The following is an 18,310-nucleotide window of genomic DNA, read 5'->3' as shown; positions in this document are numbered from 1 at the left end:
ACCCCCACCCACAACCATATCCCATGCCCAGGCACATATAAAATGTGGATGGCCACGATTCAAAAGATTTGGCGAGACTAATGCAGTACGAAGATTTGCTCACGCATGTCATTTGTCAATTTTTTTTATTTCAACTCAACTTTGGAACGGAGCAAATAAGGATCAATCAAGGGATACAGATTGAGACCTCTGCGGAAGCCTTTGGAAAGAAGGCGTGAAATTGACCTTCTTTCAACTTCCACAACAATTTTTGTGGTACACTCTGATCTTGGCAGAACATTTATTTTGCACGCTTTTGGACCATCCATCGTATCCACTGGCTTGACGGATAATCAGAAAATAAAAAATAAAATAGCTTTCAAGTCCGTGCTCCCAAAAAACCGCTTTCCAAGTTGAAAGTACACTCAAAAAAGCACTTTCATTATTTATCACTTTTGTGCTGAAGTGCCTTTTGTATTTTTAACATTTTTCTGCATGGTCAGTGACAGGCAAGGGAAATCAAACCCATGGCCATTCCAAATGCCTGCGGAGGAAGGTCTGCCACTTCTCATTTTATTCCAAATGCGACTTATTTTCCAATGCTCAGCACACAAGATGGGCTCCAGCATGCATCGCTAATGCAATTTTGAAATTGACTCATGTTGGAAGAATGGGTGGGGAGGGTCACATTCCCACTTAGTTCTTTCCATTTGTGAAGAGGATGCCATTCTGATCATTATCAGTGATCAGTTATGATGAGTGATGAATTTCGTCGACGATTTCTATTATCACTACTTTAATGGCCCCAATTGTTCCCATTTTCTTGTGGGGTCAGCTGGGATAGGTTTTGGCCCAGGTTTTTCACGAACCGGATGGTCATGCCTGAAGGTGGTAAGAGAGCATGAATGAATTTTAATCAGGCTGTCGGTGATAACTCCCCTACTCTTTGAAAGCGCACTGTGGGATCTTTAATGTCCACCAACGAATGCAAGCAGACAGTTCCATGGCTTTACGTCCATCCAAGGAAAGGCACACACATTGTGATGCAACGCCCTGCTTGCGAAACACCAATCCAAGAGTTTAGTCAGATCGGGAATTTAACCCAGGCTCGAGAGCTCAAAGGTATGTGCACTACTTCTGCACATGTTCATTTCAGCATCCTTAAGGAATCATTATAATTCTTCTACTTCTTCTTCTTCTCCCGTCACTGCACTTTTCCCAGCCACTGCCAAACACAGGCTCTGGCACGAGTTGAGAACCTTCAGATCATCTGGTCTGCAAGGCTCAGGTAAGAGGGGACATCTAGGAGATGTTCCATTGTTTGAAGAGTCTCTCCACAGTCGCAATCGAGAGGGTAATTTTAATTACATCCCCACTTCTGCATAAGAGCGCTGTAAGCGTCCAACAGACCTGTCCCGAGGCGACTGAGACACAGCCAAGTTGGTCATGTCTCACTGGCTCCTTTTGGCAGGACCTCCTCATGGCCAAGTGACAGCTTGTGATGTCTTGATTGCAAGTGTTAACTTTGCATCTATTCTGCAACTGTGGGGGTTACCATCCAGGGACTGAAAAGCATGACGGAACCAATTCCTGGACTTAAACATCTTGGGTGCTTATCTCATGTTGGGAGAGTGGTGGTGAGGGTCACATTCCTGCTTGGTTCTTTCCATTTGTGAGGAGAATGCCCTTTTGATCTGAGGTGAAACAACACCAAATAGCAAATAAGAGGTCATCCACTCACGTTGGTTAAAGACAATAATAAATAGCTCTGCAGGCTGTGATCCAACTTCTTGGAATTTGAGGAACGGCTCCAAACAGGACAAGCATATGCCACGGCCGAATAGCACAGGGCAAGGGCAGTACTTTATATGGTCCCTGGGTCTATTCCCCATTTAGAGTTTGTCAGCTTCCTCAAGATATTGATTGTAGCTCCTACCTTCACCTTTGGCTTGAAGACATGATCTTTGTGGCTGAGGGTGTGGTCCAGGGTCACTGCAAGGTATATTGGCTTGGGGTTGAGTTAGCCTTCGACCATCCCAGCAGACATTCAACATTAAGTTTGCATTCCTGTTAAGACGAAAGTCACTGATTTGCGGCTTCTCTGGATTAGCCCACAAGTGGTTGATGGCATAGTATCAGTTACTCCAGCTAATGTGTTAGTGAGGGGCTGTTCCACCTTTTTAAAAGATTGATCCTGGGATGTGATGCAGAGATAATTGGCATACAGGAAATGCCTGGTATTTGGATGCATGGGTTTGATCACTTGTTTAGATATTAAACAGCAAGGTAGCAAAAACACTGTCTTGAGGAAGTCCATTCTTCTGTCGATGCCATTTCCTGAGATTACTCCTGAGGTCACAAAGAAATGTCGACTAGCCAGCATGTTTTGAACCAGTTCTGTCAGTCTTGCATCCATTGTTATCTGGAAAAAATTTTGCACAATAATCCTGTAATTGACTCTGTCATATGTCACAGACAGATCAACAAAGACTGCACCAGTTATCATTCCTTTCTCATAATCATAATTCAGGTGATTGTGTCTGAGGATAATGCTCAAGGATATCTGGACATCCTTAAGGATCATATACAACAGAGAAGAGGAAAGAAAGGGGCACTTAGACAAACACCTGTATGAATCCGATATATTCTATGAGGAGGAGATTGGGACCATACTCTGTGCAGAACGTTGGTGCTGCTTAAGCAGTCTTCTTGGCAATTGGGCACAATCCTGGACGGGTCGCTACTCCGACACAGTATACCAGCATGCTGGCACTCATTTTGCCGACATCGGAAGGATGACAGGCCGAGTTAACCCCACCTGGTATTGATTCAATAGCTGAGCGGGATTTGAACTCAGGACCCAAGGATCCCAAGCCCACCACTCCAACCATTAAGCCAACACCAGGCATATATTCCATGCAAAGAGACATAAATCCATTTCCTTTCTCCAAACCCATTTCCTTCACATTAAAATCTCTGCAAATACCATCTGAAACCAACAATTCAAACATCTCTATTATATTATTGCAAATGTCAGCTTCCTTCAATGGTGCATCTTCCAACATAAAGAACATGAACAGTAGCAGGTCAGATAATTATCAATGCTGCTAAAAATTACAAGCAAAGCTCATGTACACTTGAAAGCTTGTGTTTTGCCAATATTGCCCCTGTGGTCTCCACCTGAGTGGCAAAGCAAGAATGAAGAACAAGTCTTGCTGGTGAAGGCTAGTGTCTAACTGCGTCAGTGGTCAGGAAGAACAATGGATCAAATCAACAGGATGTTGATTAACGTACATGCTCACCACCAAGGAAAGCGAGAAGCCGATGTTTCGGGCATTAAGCCTTCGGGGGAGCAAAAGAGAATTGGGTTAACATTCGAAATGTCAGCTTCTCCTCACTTCCCACTGTGGTTAGCATACCTCAATAAACGTTTTGTTCATTTCATCCATTGTGGCAATATAAACCTTTCTCATGTATGGCGTTTCTTACAATGCCTCATGTGTGAATAATGTCACGACACCTGAGACACCTTCAAGATAAATATGAAACAAACCTGTTGAAGATCGTGCAACCGATTCGTGCAGCAACATACTCATGTGTTCAAGTTTAAAATGCCTGTGTTACCGAGTTGTGCAATCAAATAAGTGACCAAATACAGCACTGGAGTATCGGTAGGAACCCAAACAGACAAAGGTGGAGCCATCAGGAGGAACCTGGATAGAATTTGGGTTTCGGCTGCTACTCGTCTACCCTCAAACCTATCCAGGTGCAGCCAACTATTTTTTTTTTTTTGCCCAACTCATTTCTACACAATCTTGAATGTGTCTATCATCGAACTATGTATTAATCCTAGATCCTTATTTTAACTTGTGATAATATTTAATTAATGATAGGTTGCAAGTGAGAGATTCAATACCACGTCTGTCGTCTTACATAGTGCGTCATCTTATTCTTTCGGTATGACACGCATATATATATATATATGACATTTATGAATCACTGGCAGCTGCAATAAGGTTGAAACAGACTCGGTGGAGTAATGCTTTGAGCGTCTGCTCCTGGAATGTTAAAACCCCAGCCAAGTCATACCAAAGAATAAATATGGTACAAAGTGCTAACTTCCTTGACGTTCAGCATTTAAAAGGATAAAAGCATGGTCAATCCCTATATATTTGCATCCATTGGGAGGAGGTAATTCCTCCTTCGGAAATTCCGCACTGAGTGCGGTGAGAAAGACAGCGTCATTATTGTGGAGGTGGGAAAAATGTGGGGGTGGGGGGGGGTCGTTGATACCCAGAATGTCCCAGGTCCCAGGAAGTGATGGCACCTCCCCAAAGCTCAGTGGCTGTGTTTGTCTCATGTAACGGTCCTGTGATGAGTTTCCTAGGTCTGTGTGTGTGTGGTTTGTGTTTTGGGGGGGGGGGGAGCTCCACTACGATCCTTGTATCCTGTAAAAAGTAAAATAAAATAAAATAAAACAGTTGTAGTTGTACAACCAACCACTGAAGTTCCCTGTCATACAACTATGTTACACAACTCAAGTGCAAGTTGCATGTCATACAGATCAGGTCCTTCAAACTTTAAACCCACCCAATATCAACGCTCTGTCCATCATGATAATCATCACTCTCTTCCTCTGATGGAGGGTTAACTTCCGATACGTCAGCTTTACTTTGATCATCATGGTGGTCAGCACACCCTTGTAAACCTACAGTTGATAAAAGATATTGCACATCTCAGTTAAGCAATGATTTTGAATTCCTCCAAGTTGGTTCCAGCAGGTAGAAGGTCTGAAATTGTTGCGCAGACGATGCATAAAGTTGCGCTTTAGAGGAGCAAACTTAATGGACTCGAGAGTGAACACATCATGAATAATTTAACCTTCAACCTATTACCCAAAAAACAGCTTTGCAGTAAGACTGCACCAAATTTTTAGCCTTGATGACATACCAAAACAAGAAAAATAGCAATCAGATATTGGACTTGTTTTATGTGGTGTTTGTGTACTGGTGCGTTATGTAATTAATAATAGACATAACTGGAACTGCCACTTGATAACTGCTGGCAGTGACGACTGGGTACCAAGACGTGCCACTTGGATCAGACACCTGACCCTGACCCATGACTTTTTAAAATTATTATTCATTATTCAATTGAATTTAGAATGGGATTAAAATAAATTCTATTCAAATCAAATGGAAGACCAAATAGGAACAGTCCTGCATTGGAGTAATCAGAAGGAACCCAAACAAGAAAAAAGCAAGGATGAAGTCATCAGGAGGAAGTTAGATACGATTTGTGTTTCAGCTGCTACTCCTCTACCCTCAAAACCCATCCAGGTGCAACCAAGTAAGCCATATATAAAAATTAAAAAAAAAAAAGAACCCAGATTAAAAAAATAAATAATTCTGGCTACCAGACCATGCATCCGATGAGGTTGAAATTTAAAACACATATTCCCCATCATGACTAGATCATAATGGTGAATTTTCACTTCGATTGATGGCGCGGTTCAAGAGAGAATTTTTTAAAAGATTTTCGTTCAATCCAATATGGCTGCCAAACCATGTGACGTGAATTATTCATGAATACCCTGGTCTCCCCAAGGCTTGGAGAACATGTGTGAAGTTTTCCTTCAATCTGTCCAGCCATTCTGGAGAAGAATACTTTTAAAGATTTGAGGGTAAATCCAATATGGATGCCAAACCATGTGACCAATGACATCAAAGGTGGGAACATTTTGTTCCTCATGGATAGGCGGTCATAGCCTGGTGTTGGCGCAGTGGTTAGGGCAGCGGCTTGGGATCCAAAAGGTCCTGAGTTCAAACCCCGTTGGGCCACTGAATTAATACACCAGGGGGTTGACTCAGCCTGTCATCCTTCCGAGGTCGGCGAAATGAGTGCCAGTGTACTGGTCCCGGTGTATGCCCCGGTTAGAATAGGTGTACCATATCCCTGTGTGTCGTAAGAGGCGACCAGGGTTGGCGTCAGGAAGGGCATCCGGCCATAAAACATTGCCTCAAGAAAAAAAGCCAAACCCTTGCACAGCAGGGAAAAATGACTGTAAAAAACGGTCATGGATAGGCGGTCATACGTGTAAAGTATCGCCGAGATCTGCTCAGCTGCTTCAGTGGAAGATTTTTGATTTTTTTTTTTTAATATTGCTGCCAAACGATATGACCGATGATGTCATCAATTTTTTTCTGTTGACCAATTTATCCCAAGATGACCCTCAAAAATGTTCATACTGATCGGACGTAGCATTCTACATATGCAATTATGACATCACAACAAAGGCACCTATGATCTCATTCAAAAGTCATACTTTTTTCCCCCATGTGGAGTACTTGCCATGTTGGCAAAGTTTCAATTTTTTCCATGGAGCGGTTTCAGATACAGAGGTCCAATTTTTTTTTATTTTGGCCAACATGGCTGCCACACCATATGACATATGACATCATAATCATCAATAAAACATTCTACATGAGTAGTCGTTCCTATGGTGAAAATTTTGTGTCAATCCGATAAGCGGTTGCAGAGAAAAACCACAATCACGTTCTGTGCGGACAAACAGACAGACAAATGGACCCAAATGCAATACCCTCTCCTCTGGTGAGGGTAATAATGCCTTTTTTTTTTTCAAGAAAAGACTGTTTCTCAGTCATATTACGGCTCCCATGACCATATGATGTGTAAAAAAAAAATTCATGGGAACCAGGCAAAAAAACTCACTTGGTAGAACATTCGATCTGCAAAGCGCAACATCTCAGCAAAAGCATTGAGCCAACAGTGCAGAAAAGCGAAGAAAGCAAGGAAGAGAACGAGGACACCTGCACGCACACACATGCACACACATAACACTTTTCATATTTAAAGTAGATTTTCTCTACTATAATCAGGCACACAGCATTTTTGGTCTAGCATGGTTTGTCCACAGACTTTCTGGAAGTTGTAAATATCCTGTATATATATATATAATATATATATATATATATATATATATATATATATATATATATATATATATATATATATATATATATATATAATATATATATATATATATATATATATATATATATATATATATATATATATATATATATATTGGCCAGTCTGTTTGTCTGTTGTGTTATAACTTGAGAATGGATTAACGGATGTCAATAAATCAAACGACGGCGGATTCAGGGAACTCTGGGGAAGTTTTGTGACGAATTTTTTTATTTATTTATTTTTATGGGTACATGGGCACACGTGACAAAATTGCAAACGCCAACTTGCGACGCTGGTTATCCCCGCACTGCCAGGAATCCTTTTTCTTCTTGCCCTATTGATTAGCCATCACAGCAAAGATTGGCATTTCCATCAGCGAAGCGACGGGTCACATATTCAAGTGCAATATATTGTGACAGTTGTGGGCCTGAAGAGGACGTCGTGCACCTCTTAGGCGAGTAAAAGCAAATACACATAGGATTAGAGCCGGTTATATCTTAGTATTCTGTTTAGCAATGAGGTTAGATTGTATACGTGGGATAAACATACATTGCAAGTTTGAGTTAATACAAGTTTCTGCTCTTTTTCAATCTCACTACCTTATCCTTCATCTACATGTCACAAAGCAAGCATTCTCACTCACTTTCAGATTTGTTACATGCCTCATAACGAGTGCAGGGCTTTAGCGGAGTGGCAGAACCTCTGAAATGAATAAAGGCAACTTTTGAAGATTCTCGAAGCTCCCTTCCCCACCCCTCCCCATGTGTGATGCCACTGCGCCACACAACTGAGGTGTGGCCACAACGAAGGATAAGTTGCTCCAAAACAGCCAGTACAGGGGAGAGGAGAAGGGTAAAAAAGAGAGATGCGCAAGCTGTTCAAAGCTTTTTCCCTTTCGTCATTGCCCTTTTCGCGTGAAGCCTTGTCTGCCTTTCATCTTTTCTGCTCAAGTCAGTCAACCTTGACAGAGTTTTGCCCTTCTACTTGCTTTGACTTTCAGTGCGCTTCGCTCTTTCATCGTTCTACCATACCTTACACTTCTTCACTCACTTCTTTTCCACACATGCACTTTCACATGGACCACAATGCCTTTTCTTCCTCCATACTTCCTGCGGCTCTTACTGACACATTTATGTGCTCAGCACACCTTTTCCGAACCAAGTTCACTGCCACGCTCCCTCAGGGATGCCACCTTCCCTCGCACCAACAGAATGAGGTTTTCCGGAGCCATGCAGGTGGTCATTTTGGAACAAACCTCCAGCTGTTTCTCAACAAGATGGTGCTGCCGCAGGAGGGAAAGGGGGACCGTGAGGGATACGAGCCTGAATCTCTGAGCAGTGGGCCCAGTCGCCTCTACCAAAGTTTCTAAAGGTGCGCCAGGGCATGTAATAGACCCCATACTTATCTTTCATGCTCTGTACCTCTTCACCCCTCTTCTGAAACTATCTGTGACCTTCCTTTAGGTGTCTGGATCCAAATCTAGTTTACAAGTTCGAAGTAATTGTTTGAAGGCATCTGAAGGCGGGATTGTTGGTGTGGAGGAAATGGGAATGTATCGGTGCTGTACTGTAGATGTTGGGATATGCTTTACTTTGCCACCCTTTGCCTTCCCGCAATTTGAATTTTCCCCAACCTCCACGCCTCCAGTCAGGTCCTGCTCAAATGCTTGTGAAATAATAAAGTGCATTACAGTTTGATTCCATGTCTTGACATTCTGCTCGCATTTGAGGTTGCGGTAGGTTTGGGGTCGTGCTCCCAGGATGATTGGTCTGGATACGTAATTGTAGTGGTAAGCCCATAGAGCGCATCAAGTAGCATTGGTTAGTTCGGCCAATTCAGTAGCTGCCATGTAGGCGGCGACACGGTTCCCCATCCGATTCATTAATCTCACAGGTACAGTAAACCAGCCACAGGCGAGTGCTGTCGACAACGTCCGTGGTCTTTTTATTGACACACCAGGTTCGGAGTTATCCATCCACACGGATATATATATATATATATATATATATATATATATATATATATATATATATATATATATATATATATATATATATATATATATATATATATATATATATATATATATATATATATATATATATATACACACATGTATATAGTAATGTTTGTGGGGATGGGGGTTAAGAAGTTAGAATTATAATGAAGGCAAAGACTCCTGTTTGTGTGTAGACTGCATTACTTTTGAACCTGTATTAAGGTCATGTGGATCGGGATAAGTCATCTTATTTATTCGTTCGCCACTGGGATACGGCAGTGTAGCCTTTGTTGGCCAAAGAGGGGAAAGGATTTATCAAAAAGTCTCCTGTGTCGAAACAGATGGGAGCAGGGTGAAAGGAAGCCCCTTTGGGCGTCTTGTCGTACGTGCTGTCATACATATATCCACCCTCTCAACCTCGGGGGGGGGAGCTTTTGCTGGATTAATGGCACTTTTGAGCACCACTACATTCTTCTTGTGTGTTTGCCTCTCAATCAGAGACTAAGCAAAATCAGCGGGAAAATAATTCCACTGCTTTTTCTTAAAAAGACGGGCTAATATAATGGAAAACTGGAATTCTAACAAAATCGTTACAATCTCGGCATTAGCCGTGAGAAGAGAAATAAATTGATAAAACCTGATTGATCAATGGGATAAATGATCTTGCTCATTGGAAGAAGTCTGGCATGTGCCAAGATAATACTATAAATTTTCTCAATGACATTTTTTTTCCAGGTCAAGATGCATATTGAACTAGGTTTTGTTTTTGCTTGATCAACTTTACATATCTCAATTACTTGTTGAAATAAATGTCTATTATTTAGAATATATATATATATATATATTTTTTTTTTTTTTTTTTTTTTAATAAGCCTGCATTCGTGACAGAGCTTCGGGGTATTCATAACAAGATGGTAAAGGTTTCAAGGCTTAAACCACTCCAAGACAGATCAGTACTCCGTCACAGTTATAGGTTGAGCAAGTGTCAACACATCAGATAAGTAGTTTGTTGGTTTAAGGGAGGTGAAAAAAATTAGAATTAAAGGAAGGGGGGGAAATGGACGGTATACAAGTTTCAGGTTATGGAGTGGAGGGATGGGGGAGATATGTTCCCCACAACTCCTGGTGGAATGGTATAGGCTGGAAGGCTTGATGACCATCAATGAGAAAATAAATAAACAAAAGAGTTCATAGAATACCTTAACCCACACAGTCTTGAGAAAAAAGACATGGAAAGGATCTTTTCAACTCTTGCTTTGCATTTCTGAGCACGGTCTAGATTTCCTACGCACCACAATTTCATCTGAATCTCAATATTCCCCGATGCCGAGAGAGTGAGCGGAAAATTTGATTGGTCGAGATGGCATAATATTTTGGCCAAGTATTAAACTGGAAGTTTTTGGGAGTGCCAAAAAGATGTGTTCTACAGTGTTCAAACATATAATTCAATTTAAATAAAATAAAGATTTACAGGCTGTAAAAAAGACTATATATATGTATATGTATATATATATATATATATATATATATATATATATATATATATATATATATATATATATATATATATATATATATATATATATATATATATATATATATATATATATATATATATACATATATATACATATATATATTGTTACAGCTGTGGAAATTCGCATTACACCATAAATGACCCTCAGGTGAGATATCTTCATAGGTACATGTGTAGTTAGCCCAAACCCGTTGTATAGAGGGCATTAATGTGATCCATCCGGGCTGTGACGCTTTGAGTTAGTCGTTTTTCTTTTTCTATCTTTTATTTCAAACAAACCACACTCAACCACCATGCCACCGCCACCATCTACGCTACCACATCTTCGCCACTACGTCCGCTTCCGAACAGCAAACAAGAGCACCAAGGAAGGAGCTGCGAGGATGCACGGGTTTTCCCGCCTGTTTTTCAGCCATTTTTCCCCGTGCTTGGTGTGAAGGAAGGGGCGAGGGCAGCTCGCCGCCGATTGGTGGATGACCAGCGTGAGGTGGTCAGGGAGAGGGAACACCCCTCTTCGAGAACCCTCTCGAAGGAGGGTGGAGCTGAAAACGGGGGTGGAGTGAAGGGCGGAGCCCCGGGCTATAAAAGTCGGACATGGGCGGAGCGCTCTCGCTCTGGCTCTTGCTCACTTCGTCTTCTTCTCTCTCTTCCGGCTCGCTCTTCCTCTTCGTCTCCTCTGCGTGGTGGCCGCTGGCCTGGTCTTCTGTGGTGCGGTCCCGAGACCCCGCTGGTGGGACAGAGCGTCTGCCATTCCCCACACCACGACCTCGAGCAACAGCGTTTCCCCCCCCCCTTTCTATCCGCGCTGAGATGTTATCTATTCTATCCACCCTATCTAACACGTTAAATTAGTACTTCATGCCTGGTGTTTGTGTCCATTACGACATTCCTAAAAACAGTACGTTTCCTGTTTGGAATGAGTTTCAATTTTGTTTGACTGCCAGACAGACTAAAAAATTACCTAACTTCTCTGTGGGCATGCACAATCGAGATGAGATGTCATACAATTTGCCAAAATCAGAGCCAATGTACTTCTAAACTGCAGGTTCATCGTCCAACTCATGTTGCGATTAGTGTTCTTCAGTGCTCAAAATATAACATTCGATAGAAATCAAGTACAGTAGTTCCTCAATCATAGAGTGACATATGTCAGACAGAAAGAGTGAACCAATTGCTCAACCCCGCTTTGTGCTTCATACACCAGGTAATAAAAGAGTTGCCAAAGTGTGTGTATATAATGGGTCGGCGGAAGTAGTGGTAGCATGGCTCATCAATTTACCTGGGAGGGTGCAGTTGAAAATACACAAAACAAGGATGCGCAAGCTGTACGGCTGCTTGCTGAAGTTGTGAAACAGTGGGATACAAAGTCTCACAAGGATGTAGTAGGCATAAAACAGGCAGCCCAGCACCTATCAAAGGAAAGAAAAAAAGGCAATAAAAAAGAAGACAATTTTCCCCTTTAGGTGATAAATCAATCCATCTTTATCCATGATACATATTTCAGCTTTCAGATAGTTGGATGAAAGAGTTGTTGTAAAACATGAGCAAAAGAGGGTCATTCCCAAAATGGATCTTCTGCTTTAAAGTCCTCCCAACAGACAACATGATCAAGGGCATTAGAGCAGATGAAAAGCACAGGATTTTAATCTGCTCTAACATGTGCCTAGGATACAAGTCAAAGGATTGCCTCAGTCTATGGCCAGGTAAAGGAGCAAAGATCCTAAAGAAGAGGAGATGAGAAGATCAGGCTGTGTCTGCCAATTAAAATATTTGAAGCGGAAACAATTGAATGATGCAGTATAAATCAGCTGAAAGTAATGCACAGCTCATTTACAAACTAAAAGTAGGACCCTGGGGTCTTGAAGATCACCTGGATCAGGAGCAACATGCCGTGAACAAACTTTGGTACATCACAGGTGATTAAGGTTGTGGTCAAGTTTCATTGAACCTGTGTGTACATTCGGAGAAGAGAGCAAATACCTGTTTTGGCCCCCCCCCCACCGCCCCATACACCACCTTAATGAGTGCAGATTTTATGCGGTCAATATACTTTCGTTGGGCATCAGATATGAAGCTGGTGGCCAAGTTTCATCAAAATCATGCATTTGGTTCAAGCGATAATGATTGAAGTGTTTCCAGACTCACTCCCTGACTGACTGACAAACTGACTTACCTACGGACACTGCTCGATCGCATTAGCTCACCGGACTAAAGTCCAGATGAGCTAAAAACGTTTACAAAAAACTATCCATCAAATAACATGAAAACAAGAACCTCAAAAATAACCAATGAAATGAAATTCCACAGATTAAGACTCGGTGGCGTTGTGTCGTAATGGTCAGGGCGTCTGCTCAGTCTGGAAGGTCAGCGGTTTGAACCCCCAGCTGAGTCATACAAAAAACTTTAATAATGGTGAATGTTGCTACCTTGCTTGATGCTCAGCATTTAAGAATGATTAAGCACTTACAAACACCCATCAGTTGACAACAACTCTTGTGCAGGCTTGATGAGCCTAATGGCCTCCACCTGCTTTGAAGTTCCTTGTAAGGGAACTCATGTTATTATGAAGGACACATGCATGCTCTGGGATGGCCTCATTGGTCTTTAACATCCAAAAACAGAAGGTATAAGTCTTCTTCTTCGTCTTTAATGGCCACTATTATTCCCACTTATGAGGTGGACCGGGGGAAGCTTGTTCGAAGTCCTTCACGAACCGGCTGGCCTGGCCTGACGTTGAACTAAGTATTTAGGGACAGGAATTTTGAATTTGGCCATGTTGCTGGTGATAACTCCAGCCATGGTGAATGTTCTGTGAATAAAAGTAGAGTTGACCCTCACATGAGAAATTTGGGGCGGGGGGGGGGGTGATTTATCACACAAGTGTGGAACGGTTGAGGATGGTGCTGGTCGTGAATAAGTTAAAGTAAGCTGTTATTGTGATAACACATCCAACCACAGATATGTACAAGGAAATACAAGGAAAATGAGATTTAGGAAAAGCCAATTATGCCTATCTTGCTTGCACTACATCACCACTTCCAAGTCAGAAGGCATGGATTTTCATCTAGACATCACAATTAACATATATATATATATATATATATATATATATATATATATATATATATATATATATATATATATATATATATATATATATATATATATATATATATATATATATAATGGTCACATAATTGTTTGCAATGGAAAGTAAACAAGTGCAGTCACTCCAAGTACCACAAATAAATGAGGATTTGTGATCAGGTTTCAGCACAGGAACTCCAGACACCCACCTGTGCAAAATTGATCGCTACGTATTTCCAGCGTATCGTGGCTGTCCTGTGAAGGCACACACAAGCACTCTGATGCATAATAGCCACACAGCTACTAAAGTGGCTCCAAAATTAGGTGGCATTTTCGCCTCCACAAGCAAAATACCACGTTGTTAGCAAGTCGCTGTCACCATATCAGAATGCTCCAATTTGGAAATGTCAATACCAAATTGGCAACGATGGAGGCAAAGGGAAAAGCAAAACAAACACCGCCTACGCAAGTCTTTGCTGGATAAAACATCGCAGCACTGTCCATCCTTTTAACTACAATCACTGGAACTTACCTCGGGTATGTGTCACGGTAGATGAGTGTCGGGCAGAACAGGAAGTAGAGGTAGTGACCAAATGTAGGGACTGGTGCCTGTTTACCTGGATCAAGTGCACATGCAATGGACAAACCTCAACACCTCCAAATATCTTAATGCAGCCAAGTTAGAATATCTACTTTTACCAAAAAGCAACAAGTAATAAGTCCATACTTTTATCTATTGTCAGTGTCAAAATATGGTCATGGCAACAGCCCAAAGGCCTACATCTTGCAAAATATATGATCACTTTTTTATGTTCAGAAAAGAGAAACGTTTAACTTTTCGTCTGAAGGTAGTGCAATCCGAGATGCACCACCCCACCAGCCACCAATAAAGAAAAGCCGTTTTACTTGCAAGGCCATGTTTTAAAGGCGTGTAATATCTCATGTCGCAATCAAACACAAAGGAAATTGGCAAGTATGTAATTACTCCACATGATGAGCAATTGTGTTTTATTAATGAGCAATTTATTTCAAGTATATTGTGGAAATTGAGCGAGACGGGGAAGTCATGGGAGATCACACCATGAAAAGACATGATAAATATTCTGCTGAAACAAAAATGCAAAATGTATCATTTCATCAGTGCCTCTGCTTCAAGACATCAGAGTGCCCATATGTACCAATGCGTGCATGCAGCACACCCAAATAAAAACGTGACTTTAATAAACCACCATACCTCACGTCAGTGACAAATTTGGTGGAAGTAACCAAATGCCTCATCATATTACATGAAATATGAGAAGTGCTTGCAAGCGTGCGTTGGCCTGCCTTTCTCTTTCAAGTGAAAGTATACGAGTTGTATGTAGGCCATGCATGTCAGTCATGTTGCTCCTGTATCCATTTACCTGTGTAAACATGCTTTAGGCGACTTGTGCTAGTGCTACATGCTGCTAGTCTTTTTTTGACATTTCCCATTTTGTTTGCGGAAATGAGCTCTAAACATAAGGGGGAGGGAAGGATGGCTGTAAGGCCTGGAATTTTTGGAGTAGTAGTAGTAAACAGAAAAGGACAAGGTGAAAGTCCTCGAGTCTGTCCATGCAATATGGGACTTTCCAAATGATGTATGAATGCTAACAAGGCCTTTTCGCGCAATCGCCGTGTGTGCCTTTTCAGTGACTCACTTCTGCGAGTGCTACCACTTTGAACCTGCCTCTCCAGCATGAGATCTGTAATTGTTATAGTGAACATAATTTTTAGCATTTAAACGAAAGTGTCAATTTCAAAATGGTTAACCATAATTGTTGTGTTCCTGGATGCAATACGAGAAATATCGATGGATGATATATTTTGAGTTCTGAGAACATTTCCTATTCACACAAGTGCCCGGCACACGCACGCAGTTGGTGGATACTTCGAGACCTGAGAGGGCTCCATTCCACCTACTGAAACCCGGATATCAAGATAACAACCAACAACAGAATATATTGTTGTGGAAATGACTTCTAGAGGGTAACATTGCTTAGTATAGTTATTTCCTTCATGGATGTCTTAGAGTAATTGTGAGGTAATCAATTGTGATATCAGATATGCATAGCAACGTCTTGACAGACGATGTCCAACCTCCCTTTCTGTATGTGTCTAAAAACTGCCAACCCTGTGAGCCTTATATTTAATGTTCTACCCTTTTGAATCTCTCCTTTATGTCTCTTTTTAGTGTTTGAGTGGGCTTTGAACTGGTAATTTAAGCAGGAAATTGGCACCTCGGACGGCGCAAGGAGAGTGGGAGGCACCGCCTGGATGACGGGTGGGAGATGGTCTGTCCTCCATGCATACAACCAACTTTTGGGTCAATGGTAAGTTTGAGGGGAGAGGCATGGGACGTCATGGTGAGGTGAGGGTCAGAAGCAATAAAAGCACATGGGGGAGGAACTTGGAACTCACCGGAGGGCGAAGAAGAATTTGGTCTCTCAAACGACGCTGGATACCATTGACCAGAGTCGCAGGGCCAGGGCGAATGGCAGAGCTGAGCTGTCCAGGGAGTTGAGGCGTAAAACTGTACATGCACTAAAGGTGGACAAGGAGGCCTATGTGCAAGGAATCTGTGAGTGAATGGAGCATCACCTGTGGTCATGCGATTCTCATCCTGCATACAGGGGAATTGGCACATTGTGTTCCTCCAAGCCCATCCCTCGATGTACTGCAGTTAGAGAAAAGGGTGGTGGGCTCTTTAGAGAGGAGTCTGAAGTGAAAGCTCGCTGGGCCGGTTACTTTGAGCGGCTGTACCAGGTTGATTCACCAACTGTCACATTGGATGTCAGGGGTGTTACTATCCCGATTGCTGACCCTCCAATCAACTGTGGTCCACCTTTGTTTGTGGAAACACAGACTGCGGTGAACTGGTTGAATGGGGAAAAGCTCCTGGGATCTGTGTCATCCATGCTGAACTTCTCAAGGCTGGTGGAAATGCTGTACTCGTGTTGTTGCATGCAGTTCTGTGCTCTGTCTGGAACACAGGCATCATCCCAACTGACGAGAAGAGGGGCCTTGTTGGCCCTCTCTGGAAAGGGAAGGGTGATCACCAAAACTGCAACAACTACCGAGGGGTGACGCTGCTCTCAGTGCCAGGCAAGGATTTTGCTCAGATAATTATTGATAGGGTTCGCCACACTATGCTTAAGCACCACCGTCCAGAGCAGTCAGGCTTTACACCAAAGAGGTCAACGATTGACCGTATCCTTGCTCTTCGGGTCCTCACTGAATGCAGACGAGAGTTTCGGCAGGGGCTGCTTGCAGCTTATGTTGATCTCTGTAAAGTGTTTGATTCAGTGAATCGGGATACCCTCTGGAGGATTCTTGGTCTTCGTGGGATGCCAACAAAACTGATCGATCTGACGTCTCAACTATACTCTGGTATGGAGAGTGCTGTGAGATGTGGTGGTACCATCTCTGACTTATTTCCAGTTACTACTGGGGTTCATCAGGGGTGTATACTGGCCACCACACTTTTCAGTACTTGTATGGACTGAATTCTGGGGAGGATGTCAGAGAGATCAAGATGTGGTGCATCATTTGGGAATGTCAAGATCTCTGACCTTGATTTCGCAGATGATGCAGTCATCTTTGTGGATACGCGAGATATCCTTTTGGGGACCCTTGAGGTGCTGAATGAGGAGTCAGAACGGCTGGGATTATGGGTTTTGTGGGTCAAAACTAAGATCCAGGCTTTCGATGACATCTTGGATGCTGCTGTCCTGTCTGTACCTTGTTGTGGTGATGATGTTGAGGTCACGGAGAGATTCACTTACCTTGGCAGTGATATTCATGTCTCTGCTGGCTGTGAGCCAGAGGTCAACAGACGTCTGGGTCAGGCCAGGGGAGTCATGGATTCACTGGATCATGGGGTGTGGTACTGGTACCTGTGCGCTGCTGGTACCTGTGCGCGATGACGAAAGTCCCAGTCTTCAGGTCCTTGGGGCTTCCAGTCTTGCTCTGTAGATATGAGACTTGGACTCTGATCGGGGATCTGATAAGGAGATTTAATTCCTTTGGTACCAGGTCCCTTCGGAGAATCCTTGGTTATCACTGGTCGGACTTTGTGTCCAACGAGAGGTTGCTGAAAGAGACTCAAATGAGATTTGTTACCTGCATCGTCCGTGAGCATCAGCTACGGCTGTATGGACATGTGGCTCGTTTTCCTGACTCTGATCCTGGTCACCAGATTCTCTCAGCGAGGGAGCCTCGTGAGTGGAGGAGGCCAATGGGCCGACCACGTGCCTCGTGGTTGCAGCAGGTTGATCAGCGTCTCAAGGAGATGGGGATGGGCCAGGCATCTGCCTGCGGAATGGCCCGAAAGAGGCCCCTGTAGTACCGGTGGAAAGTGGACGCAGCGATGCGCTGTTCCTTCGCATGCTCCCATACCTGACCTGACCTTCATTTGGTGAGCTGCCCTGCGAAGGGCAGCAGCACAGGAGGTACTCCCATAGAATGGGTTTTCAGTTATTTTTGCATTTATGGGTTTTGTGGAACGAAGTGTTCTGCAGTGGCCAGAGTGCAAATCCTGCCACCAACCTCCTAAAAAAAGTAACCCAACTGCAGAACATCTGTAGACAGTTGAGTTCCAGATGTGGATGGCCGTTGGCTCACGAGGAACTCCTCCTCCCTTTGACAGGTTTTGTTTTTAATCCTACTGGGTATCCATATCTATACACCCTCCTCAC

At 42.8% G+C, this 18,310-nt stretch overlaps 1 protein-coding gene across 6 annotated transcripts in view; it reads right to left on the bottom strand.

Moving 5' to 3' along the window:
- The window catches only part of LOC147022153 (sterol O-acyltransferase 1-like), a 99,140-nt gene that overhangs the window by 34,231 nt on the left and 46,599 nt on the right, over nucleotides 1–18,310 (bottom strand). For 5 of the 6 annotated variants that reach the window (XR_015061086.1, XM_085892794.1, XM_085892795.1 and 2 more), the window contains 4 exons: nucleotides 14,128–14,212; nucleotides 13,805–13,850; nucleotides 11,788–11,917; nucleotides 6,712–6,809 (listed from right to left, as the gene is read on the bottom strand). Coding sequence is in view for 5 of the 6 variants with exons in the window: in XM_085892794.1 (XP_085748920.1) it covers nucleotides 6,712–6,809; nucleotides 11,788–11,917; nucleotides 13,805–13,850; nucleotides 14,128–14,212 (359 nt within the window). In the remaining variant the exon portion in view is untranslated. The remainder of the gene's footprint in view (nucleotides 1–6,711; nucleotides 6,810–11,787; nucleotides 11,918–13,804; nucleotides 13,851–14,127; nucleotides 14,213–18,310) is intronic. The other variant, XM_085892797.1, reaches the window with a different exon arrangement.

The sequence above is a fragment of the Eptatretus burgeri genome, chromosome 8 (genome assembly GCF_056783735.1).
Source record: "Eptatretus burgeri isolate ZD-2024b chromosome 8, Ebu_testis_v1, whole genome shotgun sequence".
Lineage (NCBI taxonomy): Eukaryota > Metazoa > Chordata > Myxini > Myxiniformes > Myxinidae > Eptatretus > Eptatretus burgeri.
Note: the sequence above shows the minus strand (reverse complement) of the source record. Positions and strands in the feature narration are given on the sequence as shown.